The sequence below is a fragment of the Stegodyphus dumicola genome, chromosome 5 (genome assembly GCF_044657685.1).
Source record: "Stegodyphus dumicola isolate Sdum_Otavi_A_Nest chromosome 5, ASM4465768v1".
Taxonomy (NCBI): domain Eukaryota; kingdom Metazoa; phylum Arthropoda; class Arachnida; order Araneae; family Eresidae; genus Stegodyphus; species Stegodyphus dumicola.
In genome coordinates this window covers 72,849,465-72,873,048 of record NC_140772.1, presented here as the reverse complement: position 1 = coordinate 72,873,048, position 23,584 = coordinate 72,849,465, and the positions used below count along the sequence as shown (strand labels likewise).

Below are 23,584 nucleotides of genomic sequence, written 5' to 3'. Positions count from 1 at the left end.
GAAATTGTTTGTAATTTACTGATTAAACAGATATAATTTACGGACAAGATATTATCTGGAATTTTTTTTCTCTTTGCATTAGTCTTCAATATATTTTTACGATTATGTTCAGGTTACACTGAATTTAACACCCGTATAATATACATTCATTAGCTGATTAATTATATCAAAGCACCAGAGTTTCATTTGCCCAAGGAAAGATACTTCTATAGAAAAACAGCACCTACTCTATATTCACATTACAGATCAGACACATATGCAAATCATAAACACATCCATGTACCCACAAAAGCACCCCTTCATAGCTAACACAAAAGTTAAGGACAATTTTTTCAAATTTCATCTACTTGATATTTGGTCAATTTTTTCTAATTAAAAATCACATGAACAGCAAGTAAAAAAATAGTTGAATTCATAACACAAACTCGCATTTTACCTATTTTTATCACAATATCTACCCCTTCCCAAACAAATTTTCAAATTAAAGATTTCCGTATACCAAATGAAATCTTAATTGACAGTCCAATTAAGAACAAGTTTTATGTATAGACGACACACTTTCAGATATTCTACAACACTTTTAATATAAAAACTGTGATGAGCATTGATAAAAAAATTGCATCTAATTTCAAATTTGTGTTCTTCAATGAGTTTTAAGTAGTAATAATTTGTATTAGTAAATACATAATTTAATTTTATTACTGTTAATAATCATGTTTACTCATGATATGAGCACAGATTTTCCCACATATGCAAAACTTTGACAATTAAATCCCCATTACTGGATATTTCTTAAAATATTCTAAAACATACCATAATATAAAAGCTTTGTACTCAGCTTCAGTCAGTGGCTTTGGAACTGCAAAATACTTCATCCCTTTTACAATTTCAAAATATTTCTTCATCTGTTTTAAGAAATCAAAGCATTCTTTATCATAAACCTAAAATATAAATATCATAAACCTTATTATGGTTAGTATGAAATTCCATTCAGCAATCCTGTTTAATGACAGGGTAAAATAGATAAGAATTGTAAAATATGCAGATTAGAAGAATCTCACAAGACACATAATATTTCATAGTAGTTATTTATAGACAATTTTCAGTGAAGTAATTCATATTAATTCAACATAACATGTTCATGTTAAGAGCTAGCACATTCTAATACTTTTTCATAACTACATCCATTGTTGTCAAAATTTGTAAATATATAAATCCTATTCACTGAATTCTTGTAATAATGTTCATTGTTTCACTTAGTTATTTGTTGCTTTTGGGATAATAGTTTAAGGGTTTATTTCATACATAACTGAATTGTGTCCATACATTTTGTACATAAGTATTAATTTCTTATATAGAATTGTAGATCTTTCAATTCTGAATGCAACAACACTTAAACTGTAAGAATAGCTCAAGTAAAATTCAAGATATGGAAAAATACTGTTTTGTTGTTGTAAAGTTGGAGTAAAGTCAGCAGCTTGCCAAATTTGAAGAAGATTAGTGGAAACATATTTTTGAGGACCTAAGACTAATTTCCTCTGAAGCACCCAGAAGTCCATTCTACACTACATGAATACGATTTCGAGAGTTGTACGAATTACTGAGATAAGTAATTGTTAATCAGCTGTGAGACTTAGTGATTCAAAGCAATTTAGAGTTTACCCTGTGAAGGATTTAGGGAACTGAAGATGTTTTTCAAATGCTAAGGAGGAATTGCTTAATAGCCTCATACTCCTCGAGCTAGTACCAGTAATTTATTGTCAAATTTCTATAAGTTGTCAATTTCTTACTGTTCATCTGGAGCAATTATTTAACCGTTTGACTGCTACGCGGCGCAAAAGCGCTGTGTTCATTTATCTCGAAAACCGCGACGCAATTACTTTTTTTAGAATGCACTTATGTTACAAAGTACGTGTAAGGTCAGACTACGTGCGTTCACACCCACGGAGCAACAAAGACACACTGAAACTTACAGCGCGTCGCGGTTTTCGAGACAAATGAATGCAGCGCTTTTACGCCACGTAGCAGTCAAATGGTTAAAGAGATATGACCAAAATCATAGCCCACAATAACTGATGCCAAAATTCTATATTTCTGTGAATGCCTGTAACCAGGAAGATAGCAGCAGCTAAGCCACTGAAATTATGATCTTGACTGAATTGAATGTTGACAAGATGAAGAACTCTATGGATGAAAATGCTGCTGAGATGAGAAAGGAAGAAGAAATAAAGGAGAGCACTTCAGTAGCCCTCTCTGAAATGAAAAGCTTCACTCAAGTAAATGCTACTGAAATGAAAAATAGTATTGCCATGGTTAGAAAGTGTGAATAAGAAAGTAGCTACCACAGAAGAGAAACTTGAGAAAGAGACAGAGATTGTATGCAAAGATCTGCAGTGAAGGACAGACTTCAGAAAGGAGTGCTAAGGTTAGAAAATAAATTTTTACAAATGGTTTCATTCTGTAAACAACATTCCAGCTCATCCTACTATGAATAACATCTTAGTTTAATTATCACGCCCTACAATTAAAGGTCTACGACGGGAAGTCATCATGGAGTGTATACAAAATATTAAGTAGTGGGCAGAAGAGCTCTTTTCTATGCTAAGAAAGCGGAGGTTGCACAGCAAGCCAACAGAAGAGACTTTCCACCTTTAAGGGTTTTTATCAACACAAAAGACAAGGTGCTAAGACTGATAACAAAACTACTGAAAAGACAGCAGGCAGTAAAACTAAAAATTCAAAGAAGCTGCAACAGTAAATTAAAGTTTTAGAGATGTGGCAGTGAAGGACACTTTACAGAGGCCGTGTTCTATATGTTAACAACTAAGTAAAACCCAAACAAAGAAAATGAAATTGATAAAAGCAGAACCTCAGCTGTTGGTGCTGAACAGATATCATCAGTTATGGCAGAAATCATAGATTCTGTGTTGCAGGAGATAAAAAAAAAAATGATTTCAGATATTGGTGCTAATATGATTACTTTTAGCATTGATCCAGCTGTAAAATGGATGGAAACATGCTGTATCCATCTTTAACTCCATCCATTGTGAATGGACAGAAAATGTCAGTGTGCTGAAATGTGAATGTACACATTAAGTTTCTATCCTCAGCATAAATGTACACAGTTTATGTGGCTGATATATCAGATCCATGGGTTCTCGGACTTGATTTCTAAAGAAATATGGATTTTGCTTAAGCATCAAAAATCATTCTCACCTCTAATGATGAAATACTGATGTTTGGAGCAGCTGAAAATAAAGAAAGCTGTTATATATGATTATTGCTCATGAGAATATTATTAGCATTTCAGAACAGAATGCATCATCAGCGGCAAAATGGAAACTCCAACGAAGCAACCTGTATGAATTACTGAGCTCCTTAATGAAAATACATATTTGAACCGGCTTTGAATTACAATGGACTTCACTAAAATGTACTAGCTAGGGTTGCCAACGTATGTGAGAGGTCACACATATTTATGACATGAACGGATACATGAAAGGAAAGGAAACTGCTTCATGTTCCTGTGACCAGTAATGTGCGAATTTCAATCAATCAGAAGACCATTTTAGCCACATTAAAAGATTTGACTGAAAACAAGAGACTAAATGCTAAAGAAATTCAAGCTGAAAGACATTTAACAAAGGAACTTAAAAATCTATTTTCCATTTCATCTAATGATGTTAGTCGCATGAATATGACATAACACCGGAAGTCTTCCATCTATTAACCCTTCAGCACATGCACATCACTGTGCTACTTTAGTGCACGTGCGGGACACATTTTACCCCAATGTTTCTTTTTCCGAGTTCCCTCATCAACGTATAAATAAATGCATTTTCTTTATTTTAAATGAATGTATAAATATAACTCAATATAAAGTCATACAATTATTCATATCAAAGAATAGATTCTAAATACGAACATTAAAAAATATAAATAACACATAGGTTTTCCGCCCCCCTCCTACTTGAGTTTAATTATTCAAATAATCTCGTTTTGAACAATCCTCAGATAGTGCAACAACATATTTTTACAAACAATTTCTCAGGTGAAGGTCTGCTACATCTTCTATTCCTGCCAACCTTTTTACTCCAGTTTTGAGTTCTTTCGAGAGAGAGAATGAGAGGAATTGCAGCCCTTTTTAGGACATATTCTTTTACAAGCTCTAATGCTAAATCTTTGAGAAAAGCTCTTTGGTTCATATTCACTTGGTCGTTATTTGATCGATGAATAATGAAAGCATTTATACCTGCAATGTTCATCAGTCCGAAAAATACCGTTAGCGCCCAGCGATGGCATTTACTTGAAACAGACTAAGTTCCACCTAACTCATCAACAGTAGAAACATCACCTTTTGTAGAGTTGCAAAAAGTTATCATTTTGAGCTTGAGCTGCTCTTTAGACAATGGATCGATTTGATTATCCTCATGCATGGATGATAGAACAAGAATTGATTTACTCTTTTTTGGAACATATGAAGTAAGAGTTAATTCTTTACCTCTAAACCCAAAACGCGAAGAGTACAGAAGTCTGTTTTATTTGGCAGAAATTCTGGAATTTCACGCTTATCTTTTCGAAGTGTCCCAAAACATGTTACTCTGTGCTTTTTCAATAATTCATTGGCCAAATTAATGCTCATGTACCAAATGTCCATAGTTATATGTCTTTTAGCACCACTTATGGATGCAATAATAAGTCTTTGTACAACGTCCAAAGCCACATTTAATTGTTTGTATAGTCTGACAGGCTGCTGACCTGCATAAATTTCTAGGTTGTATGTGCAAAATGTATGAGAATCGCACAAAGCAAAAGTTTTTATTCCATATTTTGGGAGCTTAATTTTTATATATTGTCTGAATTGACATCTTTCTCGAAAGGGTTCTAATTTTTCGTATATAGTACAATATTCAGATAATATATTTTTCATATGTTTTTAACAAATATTTGAAAAACATTTCTGATAAGTGCAAGTCTAGCCGTCATCTTTTGCTCTGCTACTAAATTTATGTCATTAAATCTAATACACCTCAACAAGTTGATAGACATTGTTATTTGAAAAACAGTTATTCTGCTTCCGTCAGCTGACCACAAATCTTTGCTTTGAGAAGTGCTGCTCTCAGCACTCCAGCGTAATATAACAGGAAAAACGTCTTCAATTCAGCTACATTTGTCTCTTGTGCATCACATTCTCTAGAGAATTTTTTTCTTATTGATGAAATGTAAATGTTTGTTGATTTCACCAAATCTTCCATTATTTCTTCATTAAAAATTTGCAATAAACACTCAGTTGGATTTTTCAAATTTCAAAAGCTTTTCTTGACACCACGTAAATGTGTCACTATATTGTCTGGCCGTCTCCGAACGTTTTTCGAGGGTAATTTTTTACTTTAAATTGTCCCATATTTTCAAACATAAAAAATTATCTGATGTCAAAGAAGATATGCTCCCTGAATCATGTGAATCATCATATTACTGGTCAGAATCAGTTTCATGAGCACTTTCAAAAATATTATCGCACTCAGAATCGGAATCTTCAATTTCGCTATCAATATCAACACTAGCAAGAAGAACCTGCAGTCGTTACTGTTCTCGCTCGTATGCACTCATCTCAATGAATATCTCTCTAGAAGTGAAACGTTAGTACACGCACGGGGTAGCTACAATCCCATTGCACATTACTTCTCCGAAAACACAAAATCTCTAGGACACGGGAAAAATTCCTCTGGATGACCCTTTCTTAACCTTGATCTTGAAAGGTACACGAAGTACTAGAAAGGTCACGTATGACCTTGCTTATTTTCTAAGAAAAGACTACATGTGGGGTGGATTTTACCCCAGCGCGTGTGCTGACGGGTTAAGCAACTTATTCGCCATCTACCTTTCGTAAAATCAAAAGGAATCAGAAAGTTTTTCAGAGAGATTCATGAGCCTTCATCTAGTTGTTGGGCATCTATTATCTTAGTTTGAATGAAAAAGGGTTCATGTGATTATGCGCTGACTAGATGTACAAATAACATTACAAAGAAAGACAGTTATCTTTTGCCCCGAACTGTAACACTTTAGACATTGGGTAAATGGCTTTCCACTCTGGATTTGAAAGTGGCCATTAGCAACTAAAAGAAGTGGAAAGTGGATCTTAAAGGTCAAGAGAAGTCTGCACTTACTACTGGTAAAGGAGTACAGTAATGCTTTTTGGACTATTCAATATTCCAGCAACATTTGAACGTCTAATGGGAACAATTTTAAAAGGACTGTCACATGAAGCATGCATTATATATTTGGATGACATTATCATTGAAGGACAATCTTTGAAGAGCATTTGGAAAATATCAGAAAAGAAAAATAGGAACTCCTGTAAAGCTCAGTCCTTTGAAATGTAAACCAGAGATTAAATTTAGTTATCTTGGTTATATTATCTTAACCAAATGTGTATGCACAGATCCCCCCTCCAAAATTAAAGCTTTTGTGACCAGAGTTGCTCTCAGGATGTCTATCAATTAACTAGTTTTCTTGACCTCTGCATTTATTACTGAAGATCTGTTAAAAGGTTTTTTGCCTAATAGAAGTTTTCATGGACTGATGAGTGTGAAGAAGCATTTAAAGCTTTGGAAGAATGCTTTAACTTTCATTCCTGTGTTAACTTATCCCCAACATGAATATGACTTTATTCTCAATACAGGAGACTAGCTACGAAGAATTGAGAGTTATTATTTTTATTTTATTTTATTTTATTTTTTTTTATATACTCACAAGAAACTGATGGCCAGGAGTGTGTTATCGCTCATCTTAAAGGCTTTCAAAATGAGAAAGAAAATATTGTGTCAATAGAAAAGAACTATTAGCCATTGTAACGGCAGAAGAACATTTTCATCATTACCTGTAGGGCTGCAAATCCTCAAAGCACACCAAACATGCCTCATTAAGTTGGCTGCTTAATTTAAAATATCCAGAGGATCAGGTAAAGTATACTGTGGCTAAAACTATTATTTAGTTATGACAAAGTATGTGTAGGGTATTTAAGGTAAGGATTCCCAACCTGGGGTGCGAGGTAGCATTCTATGGGGGTGCAGGCTAATATTTTCATTTTTTTTGTTTAAAATAAATTATACAATTTTTTTAAAATTGAAAGCATAATATTAGCACATGTGTAAAACATACTTCTTGTGTATACATCGATAACAAACAGATCTGCCATGCATATAGTTAACGTTAATTGCATTTTTTAATGTTATGCATGCTAATTAATTTTGAATGCATTCAATACTGTGTTTGCATCCGGCTTCTCTTTTGTCTCTTATAAACAGCATGTATACTTATTTTATATTACTTACATATAGTTATTTTTCTTCTAATACACTTAAGCTGTATTTTTATGCTATATTTCTTAGAAAAAAAAAAAAAAAAAAAAAAAAAAAAAAAAACCCCACTGCATAATTTGAGCCAAATTGACAAAGATATGTGAATTGCTATTAGTAACAAAGTGTCATAATTTAAAAAACTCTCATGTAATAAACAGGAAAAAATGTCATCAATTTTTTTTGAAAGATTTCAGATTTGTTAATTTTCAAATGTTAATTTTTGCAATATTTTTTTTATTATACAACTTCTTCTTCTTCTTTTTTTTTTTTAAGGAATAACTTGTGAGAAACAATTTTTAATGGTACGAGACACGAAATAAATTGAGAACTCATGGTCTAAGGAGAGGGTATGTACTTGTAAAGGACGTTCCAAGGTAAACTAGTTCATATTCACAGAAGACTAATATTTGGGCCTAGTTTGCTTTCAGAAGTCAAAAAGAAAATTTAAACATTTGTTTATTATAGAAATTCAAAATATTACAGTATAAATCATTGGTATCATGTTAGTTTTTTAATTATTTAAATCTAATTACACATTAACCCTATGTTGCATGGATTTTTATTTTGGCACAAATAATAATGCAGATAATAATGATAGAGGTAGGGGAAAATATTGAAAAAATATTTCTTGTTTTTTTCTTACACTACTCCTTCACCAGTAGTAAGTGCAGTCTTTTATTGTGTTCACATTATTTATTGCTTGTCACTATTTGGCAACAATATGTCTTCAATGATAACTCATCTCTGACTACTACCACTTGTGCAGTAAGAATTATAAACAAGAAAATGGACCTATAAATGAGTTGTATGCACCAAAACGTTTATCAGCAATAGGGAGTTCCTTAATTAAAAGGACATTTTCTTTCAAGAAAAGATTGCTTCACATATTTCATCTTCTCTCCTCAAACAATACATCTCATACTTGCCTTATTTTGCATGGACAGTTCTGGAACACTTGCAAAAACAATCTCATTTCAAATTCTGCCTATATTTTTCGATAGTCCTATAGTGTCAATTTCGCTTGAAGATTTTTTTTTTTTTTTTAGAGGGGACAATAGCATTACCTTCAGAAGCAATTATACTAACTGTGTCATCACTTATTTTTGTGAATTAGTTGCCTCTGTCATAAATTTTGTAATTTCTCTCACTTTTATCTTCACTGTTATTATGCACTCATGTTGAAAATCATATTTCATTCGCAAGTTCTACTAAGAGAAAATCTTTTTTTAAAATAGAAATTTTTTCATTACTTATTTTAATATCAGGGATGACCCCAATCATATGTGATGTGACCACGCAGGCAGGGTCAGTCTCCTCAGTATATCAACAAATAATATATAATACAGTGAAAAGTCTTTAACCCGTCAGCACACGCGCTGGGGTAAAATCTACCCCACATGTAGTCTTTTCTTAGAAAATAAGGTAAGGTCGTACGTGACCTTTCTTTCTAGTACATTATGTACCTTTCAAGATCAAGGTTAGGAAGGGGTCGTCCATAGGAATTTTTCCAGAGTCCTAGAGATTTTGTGTTTTCGGAGAAGTAATGTGCAATGGGATTGTAGCTACCCCGTGCGTGTACTAACGTTTCACTTCTAGAGAGATATTCATTGAGATGAGTGCATACGAGCGAGAACAGTAACGACTGCAGGTTCTTCTAGCTAGTATTGAAACTGATAGCGAAATTGAAGATTCCAATTCTGAACAAAATTTGAAAAATCCAACTGAGTGTTTATTGAAAATTTTTGATGAAGAAATAATGGAAGATTTGGTGAAATCAACAAACATTTACATTTCATCAATAAGAAACATATTCTCTAGAGAACATGATGCACAATAAACAAACATAGCTAAATTCAAGGCGTTGTTTTTCCTAATATATTACGCGAGTGCTGAAACTAGCACTTCTCAAAGCAAAGATTTGTGGTCAACTGTTTCTCAAATAACAATATCTATCAATTGATTCTACTTCCTGTTGAGGTGTATTAGGTTTGATGACATAAATTTACGAGCAGAGAGAAAGATGACGGCTAGACTTGCACTTATTAGAACTCTTACTTCATATGTTCCAAAAAAGAGTAAATCAGTTCTTGTTCTATCATCCATGTATGAGGATAATCAAATCGATCCATTGTCTAAAGAACAGCTCAAGCTCGAAATGATAACTTTTTGCAACTCTACAAAAGGTGTTTATACTGTTCATGAGTTATGTGTAACTTAGTCTGTTTCAAGAAAATGCCGCCGCTGGCCTCTAATGGTAATTTTAGAACTAATGAATATTGCAGGTATAAATGCTCTCTTTATCCATCGATCAAATAACCACCAAGTGAACATGAACTGAAGAGCTTTTCTCAAAGATTTAGCATTAGAGCTTGTAAAAGAGCATGTCCTAAAATGGGCTGTAATTCTATCTCTCTCGAAAGAACTCAAAACTGGAGTAAAATGTTGGCAGGAATAGAAGATGCAGCAGACCTTCACCCTAAGAAATTGTTTGTAAAAGTATGTTGTCACACTATGTGAGAATTGTTCAAAACTAGATTATTTGAATAATTAAACTCAGGTAGGAAGGGGGGGGGGCGGAAAACCTATGTGTTACTTATATTTTTTAATATTCATATCTAGAATCTATTCTTTGATATGAATAATTGTATGACATTATATTGAGTTTTAAGGAAAAAAGCTAGTAAGAATGCAGCCTTTTCATATTCCTCTAGTGCTTTATCAAACCACTTTTTATAATAAACATTTATGTTTAAAAAATATGTACATATGAAAACTGATTTTTCTAATACAAGAAAGCATATATGTATCTTATAAAAGTTAGTAATTTTTGTATAAATTTCGATTTTTATGGCTTACTTTAGGTAACCAGTATGGAAATGTTTGTATAACTTAAAGTAAGATTATCTGGAATTAAAACTGGAAAAAAGGTTTAACAGAATTCACAAAGCTATTAGTCATTTATACATTCATTTAAAACAAAGGAAATTAATTTATTTATACGTTGGGGGAGTGAACTCCGAAAAACAAACATTGGGGTCAAATTTGTCCTGCGCGTGTACTAACGTAGAGCAGTGATGCGCGTTTGCTGAAGGGTTAATCCGGACTTCAAAGCCACAAACTTCCTGAGCATGCGTAAACACATTCGTTTAAGGTATAACGGATGGTACAAGCTAAGCTAAAATTATCTAATTATCTATTTCAGTTAATGTTGTAGATTGCGTTGTTCCTTAATCTTCGAATTGGATCTGGGTTATTATTTTTTGCAGACTGTTAGAGCAATTTTATAAAAATAAGCTTGAACTTTCGATTATGTCAAAAAGAATTTACGATTCTGGAGCTGCCACAGGATCTACAAAGCGAAAGCATGTTTCAATGTCCATCAAACAAAAAGTGGAATTGCTGCAAAAAATGGATAAAGGCATATCCTTTGTTTCTCTAACCATTTCGAAGGGGGGGGGGACGTTGCAGTGGCCAATGAACTGGAAGTTGATCTGTCAGAGGCCACATGTCATCTTCAGGGCAGATGTTTTTATTTTATTCGGCTTATAATTCCTTACTAAATGTAGTATTTCATCTCGATGTACTCCGTCTTTGATATGATTTAAATCAAATTCCTTGTCATTATAAATATCAGAAATACACATCAAATAGTTTTCTGGTTGCAATTTTCTAATTTCGACTAGTATGCTTTATGCATGCGCTCGGTGAAAGAAATGTTTAATAAAGTAAACAAATAAATATTAAGCTTTTTTTTTGTGAATTTTGATACCCATTAGATCATAATTGCTCTTTATTTCATAAATTACGGTTTCATATTTTTAATTTTATAATTTCTGCATGCCATCTTACCAGATTTAAATTGATGATCTATAATCCGTTATCGCCGAAGTCCCGACGAGTCTGGATTAAAGACTTTTGACTGTATACTATATCAACCTCATAAACAATTCATAAAAATCACAGAAACAACATAAACTGCATGAAAAAGCAGTCAGCTGTTCTGTATAGGTTCCACCAGACTCTGACCGAATGCATGATGCTGCTGAACTGCAATGCAGAATTTTATATTTAGTCTTTCTAGCACATAAATACACTATAGCATTCAAAATTCCCGGACTAATAACGTAAAAATGTTTTACAGTAGTTCAACGATGAGAACGTTTTTGTGTTACTACATTCTTTCCTTTTACTAAAAGTGGTATGTCCCAAATCACATGGACAAAAGTTCACGGCGACAGCGTTTTTTGTGGGCAGGTGCATTTAGTAATCAACGATGGAAATAAATGGTGTCAGTTGAGCAGAGAATCAAATTTTGTGTTCGCTTGGCAAAGAGTGCTACGGAGACTTTCGAAATGCTGCAGCATGTGTATGGAAGTGAAATGTTATCAAGAATGCAAGCTTTTGAGTGCATTGTCGTTTCAGAGAAAGCAGGGAAAGTGCCAAAGATGATGAACATTGTGGCCGTTCCATGATTTCGTGCACCAATGAAAACATCAAAAAGGTGTTGGCAGTGGTCCGTACGAACATGGAACAAACAATTTGAAAAACAACAGAAACAGTTAGGATATCAGAGGCCACATGTCAGCCGATACTGACTAAGCATCTTAACATGCATAGGGTGTGTCAACACATAGTTCCCCACATGTTAAATATAGACCAAATGGAAATTTGAATGGAAATGGCGGGAGACTTAATCTCAACTGTTGACAAAGATCCTTCCCCACTTGGCAGAATTGTTACTGGAGACAAGAAATTGTGTTTTTTTTTTTTTTTTTTGTACGACCTGCAAACTAAGACAACATCAGCAAAGAGGAAATCACCCCAATCTCCATGGAAGCAGAAATTCCGCCAAGATGGCTCTAAATGAAAGGTAATGTTACAGGTATTCTTTGATATCCAGGGCACTGTGCATCTGGAATTTATCCACTGTGAACAAAGAACTCTACATTGAATCTACTGTATCGCTTGCGTGAGTTAATCCGGAAGAAGAGACCAAAAATATGGGCTGAGCAGTCATGGGTGCTGTTGCGTGACAACATTGTTTTGTCTCATCCTCCTTACTCACCTGATCTCACACCCTGAAATTTCTTCCCATTTCCTGAAATGGCAAGACGCTTGCTGGGTCGTCGATTCGAATCTTTAGATGAAGTTAAATGTGCATCGCAGGCTGAATTAAAGGACATGGCCAAAAATGGATTCCAGACATGCTTCAATAAACTATAGCGGCGCTGGCAAAAGTGTGTTGTTGCACAAGAGTCTTATTTCGAAGGAGGATGTTTTGAATCCTAACTCGTATAATACTAAAACAATTTTTAAAACAATAAACATCATGTGAGTTCAGAAATATATTATAAATATGATGTACATAATTTTTTAACACTTGCTATTATGTCATCAGCTACATTTCTGTACAAATAAAGCATGCCTTTCCATCTATGAATGTAATTAAGTCCCACCTGCTAAGATGCATGCGACTGTTCAATACATGAATATTTCGAACTGGAAGGAAGATATGTGCTAGTAAAATATAATCTACATTTATATTGATAAATGGCAATGTCATGCAGTGTACAGTTAAAAACTTTTATGCAATGTTTCATATTTTACGCAGGATAAATGGCAATTTTATTGGATATGTTTATGATAAAATAAAATGGAAGTGGCATGAAAATGAGGGAAACTAACTTCTCTTAAACATTACACATTTACAGCTACATATTTTTTCTAAACATTGGATTTCTCTTTTTATCCCAGTTATGCTGAAAGTTTGTAGTTTGTTTCTTTTAATCATTCTAGCAAACTTCAATATCAAATGAAAACTGCAATCTTTCAACATCTTTTTCAATTTTAGAAAAAAAAAAAAAAAAAAAAAAAAAAACTGAATGGTGTTAAATCTGGATTTAAAATTCCATTGTTTGTTGATTATAGTGAAATTTACATTATCATGACAGGGATCCTCTTTTTAGGTCTAATTGTGAAGGTATATTTTTTTAGCATAAGTTACTTTTCTCAGTGCCTTTTGGAATGAATTATCAACTTTTAAGCAAATATTCAGTTCCTTATGGAGTCAAAACTTTCTATTATTGACTGCTGTTTAAGTTAACTCAGATGTAATGCTCATGTTTAATGAATGCTGTTATTTTCGAAGTTTAAACAATAAATGAAGCTGCTCATTTGTACCTGATAGGTAAAGCTACAAAGAGCTAATACAAGGCAATTTTCTATATGAAGTGATGCCACATGTTATGTGACATTACTCGGAAAACAATTTATTCAATTTTTTTAACTGTACCAGCACTGTCTGTCTTTATACATTTCAGAAAATGTTTTAGTTACTTCTATTACCCATTCTCGAATAAAATTAACACAGTAAAAGTGACTTTTTTTAATAGTTTAGTAGAAAACATACACAAATCCTTAAAATTTTACGTTTGGTTAAAATATTTTATAAATATTTTTCAATTTAACATTGGTACAAAATCAAAAATATTTAAACTTCTATAGCCATACGGATTAAGACCATCTACTGGATTTTGATAGAAAACCACCACCTTACCTACACATAAAAATTTGAGATAGCTTGTATTCCTACATGGAATATGAAAAAAATGATGCACTAGAAGCGGTTGCAACAAAAGTTTTCCACTAAAAAAATGTTCTTAGTAAAGTTAGGGAAAAAAAAAAACAAAGTAGTAGCTTTAGTGTGAGTAGCATCCACCACCCAAATCTGTGATTTTCTGGCAATGCTTTGGTAGTTTTTCAAAGTTTTTGGCCCAGAAACTTAGTGGCCGCGAGTCCAAAAAGAGATCAACCTCATTTCGGACATCCTGTGGAGAATGAAAGATAGCTCCAGGAAGATGTAGCTGCAGGTGTGATAAAAGGTAGAAATCCGATGGAGCGATGTCAGGGCTATATGGCGCGTGTGGAAAAAGATCCTATTCGAATTCATACAGAGTCCAGCCGGTCAATGCAGACACACGTGGTTTTGCATTATCTTAATGGAACATTACCTTTTTGCCTCAGAACTCAGTTTGACATTTTCCCTTGATAGCAGCGGATTAGCATCTCGTTGCACAACTTGAGTTTGTTGAGAGTTTTACTTTTTTCCAAATACACTTTGTGGTTAATACTTGGCAATCCCACCAGATACAAAGCATGATCTTTTTGTTTGTCAAACTGCACTTTGCGGTGCTGCCGGCGGGCTCACCGAGTGCAAACCAACTAACTTTTTGGCCCGTGTTGGTGAAGTAAATCTACTTTTCATCACAAATGATAATCCAGTCCAGAATTTTGTCCTTGTGTTGATATTCGAGCAGATTAGTGCAGGCCTGAACACGTCTGTCCTTATCTGCTTGAGTCAGCTCATGCGACACCCAGCGACTGAACGTGTACGTCAAGTTTATGAGATGCATAGCGTGACTAATGGATACGGTACTAACATCTAACTCCTTACCAAGCTCTTGAATAGTTGCATACTGATCTTTCACAAGTTCTTGAAGGCAGGCCTCATCAACATCAGTAGGTCGGCCAGAGTGTTCTGCTTCTTGAATGTCAAAGTCAGCGTTTTTGAACTTTCAGCTCCAAAACTTGATGGTGCCATATGAGGCAACATTAGTACCTAAAGCCATGCACATGATTTGGTGACATTCTGTAGCTGACAACAAAATTGGAAGTAAATGAGGGTTCTAATCTGGCAGCGTGATAGTTCCATTTCAGACACCTTGTACTTAATAACAATTTTTTTTTGTTGCTGTTTTACAAATTTCACAACACTGTGTTCCAAAGCAAGGCTCTCTCAAATGCCAAATATCATTTGACAAAATATGACAAAACATAGTAATGTGAACCATGTGCGCAGACAAGATTTGCGGCAGTGGGAAACTTTCGTTAAAACCCTATATTATCTTATCAAGAAATGCGAGATAAACACTGCTCCATATCAATTCTATTGATGCTTTTAATGCAAGCAATCATCATGATTTCCTGAAGTAAATAAAATCTGATTAAGCATACTAGTCCACATGTAAAAGAGTCAAATGTTAGAAATTTAAATTATTACTAATTATATTTCAGCACGAAATATTGTAGAGCTCACCTTTAAAATATAAGGTTCCTCCTTTTCACTTCGTCTTTTCTTTGGTTTTGGTTTGGAAGTAGAACTACGAGTATCTAAATAATAAGTACTTATTAAACATCGATTCAAAGTAATGAAAGAGATTAAAAAACTGCACCATATGAAAGAAATGCAGTTAAAAAAACCTTAACTGAAATAACAGCGAAAAGTAACGTTGAACAACTGGATTTCAAATACCAATTATGTCTAATTCTTTTATGAAGTTCACTTAGAAACAAATACAAGGTTATTTGGGAAAACAAACAATCTCAGAGCACTGCACGTAAACAGAAAGATCTCTGAAATCTCTATTGTCCAACACACAATTTATTTACTACTTATCAAACACTGGCATGAGGATCAAAAGACTACACATTACTTTTAAACAATACAGGTATGCAAATATAGATTTATAATTAATTTAGATAAAGTGACAGGCTTATTACTACAAATGAAGTAATAGTTAGAAGACATAATGTGATTTCAGGTAATCTTAGCTCCTTTAAGAGGACTTTTTTAAAAATAAAAATATCTCCTCCTCACTGCATCAAGTTAAATCTATACAGAAGATTTAAACTGGAAGAGAAACATACCAATGTAAAAACTCAAAATTAAGCAAAACAGCAACATTATTTTGGCACATATTTTGAACAAAACTCTTATTGATTTCGATCAAACACAGGTTCCTCTTCTTCAGAAGCAAAAGGGGACTGTGATGACACTCAAGCTTTTGACCATTGTGGTCTTTGACTTGTAGATGGATTTGTTCATAGGCGAATGCCATGCTTACTAAATAAGTGCTAAGCTGCATTACCATAAGATGGCAAAGGAACAGGGTTGGTTCCGCCGGTGAATTATTGAGAGCAAGTGCAAGAAGAATAGGAAGGATACCTTTTTTGTGGAAATGGTTGAAATGAAAAATGAATAACTTGGGTACTATGGCACAGGAGCAGTAGACAGTACATGTTATACAAATTTAAGCAAACTGGATGATTGAATGCAGATATAACAACACTAAAATTGCTGAAACTTGGATAACTATGAAGATACAGGAAATGTATTAAATGAAGAAAATATATTTACAAGCTACGTAAATTAGTAAGATAATATAGTAAAGTCCTTTTCTTGCTTTGCAAGGAAATACAAAGTCTTTAATTATTAATTTATATTTTATTGAGAACTGAACAGGGCTAATAAGATGTATTATGTAAAATCATGTGAAGTCTCTTGAATGATGGCTTTACTGTGGGACTAAATAAGCCATCCTTGCTATGTATGAGTAATCCAAGTTCATTACTTTGTTTAAAAAATCCTCATTAACATGCATCTTGTGCATGCAGGATGTCGAGATCTTTGTGGATACCTAAATTTCACAGGTGATGGAAAGAACTTTATTTTGGAAGTTTCAGATTTTCTTCTGCAAGTCCTTGGAACTATGGCCCAAATTGGAATCTGTAGAATTTGAGCATATTATAGATATGAATCTTAAAAAGTTCTCTTCACTCTTATATGAAGTTTTTATTTTTATCCTCTTAAGTTATATACTGCCATATAGCCAGCATTTCCTTTGATTAGTTCATACATGACATGTTTAGCTGGTTATTCAAGATGACTCCCAAACATTTAGTTCAGTCTGTTATTCGGAGCAATTGTATCTATAAGTAGATTACGGTTGACTTGCTGATTTTTGCAATATCTCCGAAGAGTATTACACAATACTTTTTGGCATTTAGTTTAATTTTCCATAATTTACACCAGTGTTCTATGATGCTTAGGCCAAATTATAAGTTTGATGCCTGACTGAAGACCGAGCGTCATAGTACTCATGCACGTATACATTTCTGTTTTTAAAAGCATGCTGCCAGTTCTTATTTGAAATGCATGACATTTCAGGTACCGTTTTAGGAGATAGGTCATTTTGCCAAGAAGCTTGATCATAGTTAATTTATATATCAAGCCTTCATGACAAATTTTATTAAAATACTTTTCTAAGAAACCTGCTACATTTTTGTTAGTGAAGGTTCCATTTATTGTTTTTACATTTCAGATTTGTAGCATTGTATTTGTAGCATTGTATTGTGGTCTTCCTGAAAGTTGGACTGGTTGTGCAAAAGGGAAGCAGCAATGATTATATTTATACTGAAAATAACAGGGTGGAGTAAAGCAAACATAAATATAGTGCTGGAATATCAGGCAGCAGCTATTCTTATGAAGCCAAAACATGATAACATAAAGGCAAACATATGCTTAAAAATGAGTAATACAATGTTTAAGAAATATGCTATTTTTTTATCTCCCCTTTACATCCAGCTAACATTTCATTTGAAAACATTAATATCCTTTTAATATAAAATCTAAGCCATAAAACTGCATGGTTTTTCCTCATGAATTTTGCTATTTTCATAATAAAATTACTGTTTAGAACATAATTACTGAACACGACCTTATGGGAAATAACATCATACCGAATAAATAAATAAATTAAATTCATTATTCAGAAATTATTACTTACTGCTTTCCGTAGAAACGGCTTTAAGTAAGGATTGCTAACAGAACTCTTAGATTTATTTATTATTAAAGTAGTTTTTGTCTTTGGAAATTTTTACAGTAGACATTGCCTTAATTACATATTTAACGGTCTAGGACAAATTAGAAAGTTATTATTTTAGAGAATATTATGTATTCAAGAATAAAGGGCACATATTACATATTGGAGAATAAAAAGCATATGCAGTTAGAATGAAGTTAAGAACAAAATAAAATGTTTTAGACTCATATGCTAACACCACATTTAAACATAAGTACTACTTTTACAGGGTTCGTACACATTTCCTTACATGAAAATTAAGGACTTTTAAGGACCATCAAAGAAAAAATTAAGGACCTATCAGCAAACAAAACAAAACAAAACAAAAAAAAAAAAAAAAAAAAAAAAAAAAAAAAAAAAAAAGAAGAAGAATCAAAGAAAAAATTAAGGACCTATCAGAAAACAAAACAAAACAAAAAAAAAAAAAAAAAAAAAAAAAGAATAGAATAAAGCAATTATCCATACAACCGACTTCATGCTTGTAATTTCACTTTAAGAAACTAACAGAAGTGTGTATTATGTACTATTATTAAATTCAATTTAATACTTACCATAAAACAATTTTGAAAATTAAACTAACTCCCTACAAGTTATGAAGTAGATAACATTAAATTAGAATTCTTGAAAAACATGTATAAGTGTATTTTACACTAATAACGGTCACTATAGAGATTTACATGATTATTATTTAACTTATTTGATATTTATTGAAACACAGTCAACTACTATTATAATCACAATGTAAGAATATTTTGCAGATTAAAATAACTGATTTCCCTTGGTTTTTTTGAAAGATACTAGAACTGTACAATAAAAGATACAAAACATTTGTGCTTTTTTTTTTTTTTAATCTGAAATCTTTTCAGCTATTTTAACATCTAATTTATTTATGTCTATTTCCTTTTCTGTAACTATTTTTCTAAGTTCATTTTCTTTGATAAACAAATCAATGTTCCTGCTGGTCTCAGCTTCATCTGCTAAAGCATCTACTTTTTCATTAATACCTTTAATGACCCTTTGAAGAAATTTTTTCTTCTGCTTCATATAATCAATTTCTTTTCCTCTTTGAATTTTCAAATTTAGTTAAAGATTTTTGTTCTAAATATACTGCATACATTTAGACCTTGCAGAAGCTGCTGCTGATCTCATTTCTTTATTAATTTCGATATTAAGGACACCTCCAGAAAATTTTATGTAATCAAATACTGTGCATTGAAAAATGTAAGATGTGTCACTTAAATTTTCAATTTCAATTGCTTTATTTACAGAGAAGCCCCTTTCCACAGAGGTTTGTCCATGTGACCAGATAAGAAAAAGTCCGAGATCCGGACATCCAATATCTGGAATGATCTAAAATCCGGACCTCAAAGTCACCACCAACCAATTTTCTAGGGCTTTTTTGGAGGGAAGGGGTATGCTTTACGCATGCACATTAGATTTTTTTCCTCATCATAAAAAAACATGTCGGAAATCCGGATTCTTAATCTCAGTTTGGCGCTAAATAAAATATCTCATTATTGAAGAAAAATTATTTTAGCATAAATTTGTGTGATTAGTAACTTGACTCCATAGCTGCGTATCTGATTGGCACAATCTCAAACCGAAACATTTGTTAATTTTACACCAACTAATATTTTATATCCTTGATGCCGAAATCGCGAATCATTATTTATTGTATTTTGCTTTTATCACCGCATGTTTATCAATGGATGACAACTTGAGTGATGACTCATGCAGCGACGCCAAATAATAGAGTATTATCCGATTACAGATTTAAGTTTAATGCGCTAAAATGTTGACAAGGGGAGATTTAACAGAAATTTCTTTCCTTATGCTAAAAATAGATTTTGTTAATGATACTCTTAGGAGAAACGATTATATTTAGTGCTATTTGAATTAAGAACAACTGATTTGTTATTCACATAAAGCCAGAACCAGCGCCAGAGCTCGCATGGCCGCACCAGGCGGCAAAATTTAGGGAAGTTAAACAGAAGTTTTTCATTGCGATGACAATGCCCCAATCATCAATCAATAGACGGAGGGCGAAATCTATAGTATAGTTCTAAATCCAGAAAATACAGCTACCGATAGTGAAGAAAGTAACAGAGAGGTTACTGAACGAGAAAAATTTTGATTGACAAGTTATTCGGAATTCTCGACACAGCAATTACAGGACTTGAACAATGGAACTTAATAACTGAACAAGAAATTACATGTCTATAGTATTAGTCTAAAGTATTATCAGAGAAAACAAATCAAACAACTCATATTGAAAGAAATGTTTAATAAAGGAAACATATAAATATTAAGCTCTTTTCTTTTGTAAATTTTGATACCCTTTAAATCATAAATGCTTCATTATACAACATTTTGTATTTAATATAGAATGTATATTTTCAGTTAAACTTCTACCCAATAACTTTAGTAATTCATGAAAGTTAATTTTGCATCTAGTTTATTCAGGAAAATTAGTTTCAATTAGTTATTTTCAGCTTTAAAAATATTAAAAAATTTTTAATTAGTTAGTTGTTTTCAACTAATAATTGTATCGCCATTAGCAAAAATAATGCATTACTATCAACAGCATAGGATTAAACCAAATACTTAATTGTCTACTGAAGCTTCAAAATGTATTTCCGAACTTCACTTTTTCTCGGCTAGTGTTACCGAATTTGCCCTTGGCGACCTAAAATCGAAATGGAGCCAACACATTTCCCACAAAATCGATAACATGCCCTCTGCAGAAATAAACTCATAATTTCGATATCCCATACATATAGTATATGCAAAAGAGAATAAACTCTGTAGAAGGTGATAAAAATTAATTTATGGCTTAATTGAAACAAACGCAGAAATTAAGCTAAGCAAAACCGTGTAAAAACAAATTGAAATGATAAAACGAAACTTAATTTTCATGTGAATTTTCAGCGTTGAAATCTAGAAATTTCAATTTGTTTCAGACAAAGACCACATTTAGCTTTATAAGGATTGTCATCCATCAATATCCAGTCTTTGTAGTCAGCTTGATGAAGCCACAGTTTATTGAAAATGCACTTTCCAGGCATCTCGTTCCTATTGGCGTCGGAAGGGTTGTGGCGTTTCAGGTTGGAATTGCTCTAATTTTGGCAAATATTTTCAGAATCCCCCCTTTTTTTTTCTCGAGCACCTTCATCATTACTTTCGCCTCTTAAAGAACTTCCGGCTTCACGCTTTCGTCACAATCTACCTAAATTTATGGATAACACCTGTTTCGAAAGATTGGGTGAATAGCCAATCAGACACCGATACTTTCGTTCGGGTAGCTAATTATTTTTAATTTTTTTTTATATCATTTGCAACGCAAATCTGCCAACAGATTGGTTAAGAGCTGTGTAATTTTAATTCCATATTCATGAGAAATCGCAATTCACACTTAGAATGGCAATTATTAGAAATGATAAGAAATGTCAAAAATGAGCAAAATTAAGGACCGTTTATTCATTTTGGCCAAAATTAAGGACTTTTAAGGACCAAAAATCATTTTTGAAAAAATTAAGGACTTTTAAGGACCGTACGAACCCTGTTTTACTTATGTTTAAATATGAAGAAGTACTGTTACTTAAGTTTAAATGTGGTTTTAGCATGTCAACCTAGAACATCTTAATTCATTTATAAATGAATATTATAACAATTATCAGGACTAGTTTCATTTACATTCTCAGAAATAGTTGAGAATCATGAAAGGTTTCACTGCACATACTAGAAGTGTTCCTAATAGTCTACATGACTTCTTGAACTACCATAATGGCCTTATGAATAAATATGCCCAAATGAAAATGTATCTGGCATAGGTAAATGCTCTGAGCATCAGTGGTGTCAGTGTGCATTTGATCAACTCCATTCAAATTTACATTAAGAACATCCCAGAAAAAGAGCGTGAATGTATCCTACCCTCTTTCTTGACCATCAACCTATCAAGAGGACTTTCAACTTGAAATACTCTAATAGCGCCCACATTCATTAAGATATTACAGTATGCACACAACCATATATTCAATCCTCAATCCATTATTTGCCGATACCTAGTTAATTACTAAACGATTCATGTCAGTATGTATCGAAAGTAAACCTATAAGGAAAACAAGATGAGTGAAAATCAAAATGAAACCAAGCAGTATAAAAGAGAGAAACGTTAAAATTGCAATTATAAGATTAAAAATAACCGTTATCACGGAGTAGCAATTTAAACTTTACCCCCAAAAATAATTTGTTATGCAACTCTGACAGGCAAACTAGAAAATAGACATTCATTTCTAATTTTCTTCTAGTTCTAAATTAAGAATACTCTGCAAATAACTTCACACTTATTAGCAGGATTAAAATAAAGATATTCAGATAATTACGGCAAACACATGATAGCCCCCTTCCGATAATATAATTCAGTCTACCAAGCTCAGTTTACCAAGTTCAGTCTACCAAGCTCAGTTTACCAAGTTCAGTCTACCAAGCTCAGTTTCTGTATGTACAAGGAAATTATTTCCCTGTGAAATTACATAGAGTCAAACACATAGGCCCAAAATTTCATTGTTGAATTATTTAATATTCACTTTTTTTTTCATTAGAGATTAGTGCATACATGATTCCATTCAAATGGATATCTCTCTAAACCATCATAGTATGCTTATCACCATTGCCTCTTTTATGTATAACATAAAAACAATGCTGTATCATCAAGGTTCTTTAATATACTAAGGTTAGGCCAGGAACGGAAAAAGCGTGCCATTGGTTGCTGGTAGTGACGTCACCCGGGAGACAAGACGCATCGGCCGACGCGTCTGCTACATGATTTTGGTAATGGAAAAAATGTAAACTAAAGCAAAGTGATCATTTTATATGTGGTAGATACACCGGAAATACCTGGTTAATACTTTCCGATTAAGTATTTTGTTAAAAAAAATGTTTATTTTATGCACAGAATTCGTACGAATGCTGAAAATAATTGTAAACATTAAATTCTTTTTGTAAAGGAAAGCATTAGAAAATGAAAAACGTTATTTAAGTTAATTAAGGGAAATAAATATTGTAAAACAAGGTATTTTTCAATATATTTTCGTAGTATTGTTTGCACTAAATAAATCTTGTTGAACAGAACGCATGATGGCATAACTGCTAAGACCATGGCAAAAACATAATCAAAAAGTATTATTCTATTTATTTTCATTGCTCATGCACTTTTTTTAATACAAATGAACTTTGACATTCCATGAGAAATATATGATCGTGATTTTCAGTTTAAATTACTAATCTCAAGCAAAAATATATATAAAGAGATTTGACTTAACAAATTCATATTTAAATACCATAAAATTCTACAAATGTCTTAATATCCGTCATTATACTTTTAAATAGTATACTTATCACATTCTTTTTAAAGTGAAAATGCACTTCATACTGATTCACTTCAGATTTTAGCAGAAGTGCGTATATTTTCAGTATAATCTAAAAGTACTCTTATAATCCCTTCACTCCCAAGATTTCTATATA

General features: G+C 32.7%; 1 protein-coding gene across 3 annotated transcripts in view; it reads right to left on the bottom strand.

Moving 5' to 3' along the window:
• Nucleotides 1–23,584, bottom strand: part of LOC118188852 (cellular tumor antigen p53-like) — a 171,204-nt gene that overhangs the window by 18,938 nt on the left and 128,682 nt on the right. For 2 of the 3 annotated variants that reach the window (XM_085816763.1, XM_085816764.1), the window contains exons 11-12: nt 15,457–15,530; nt 814–941 (exon numbers count right to left, since the gene is read on the bottom strand). In XM_085816763.1, the coding sequence (XP_085672889.1) occupies nt 814–941; nt 15,457–15,530 (202 nt within the window). Of the gene's footprint in view, nt 1–813; nt 942–15,456; nt 15,531–23,584 lie in introns of those variants that run through there. The other variant, XM_085816765.1, reaches the window with a different exon arrangement.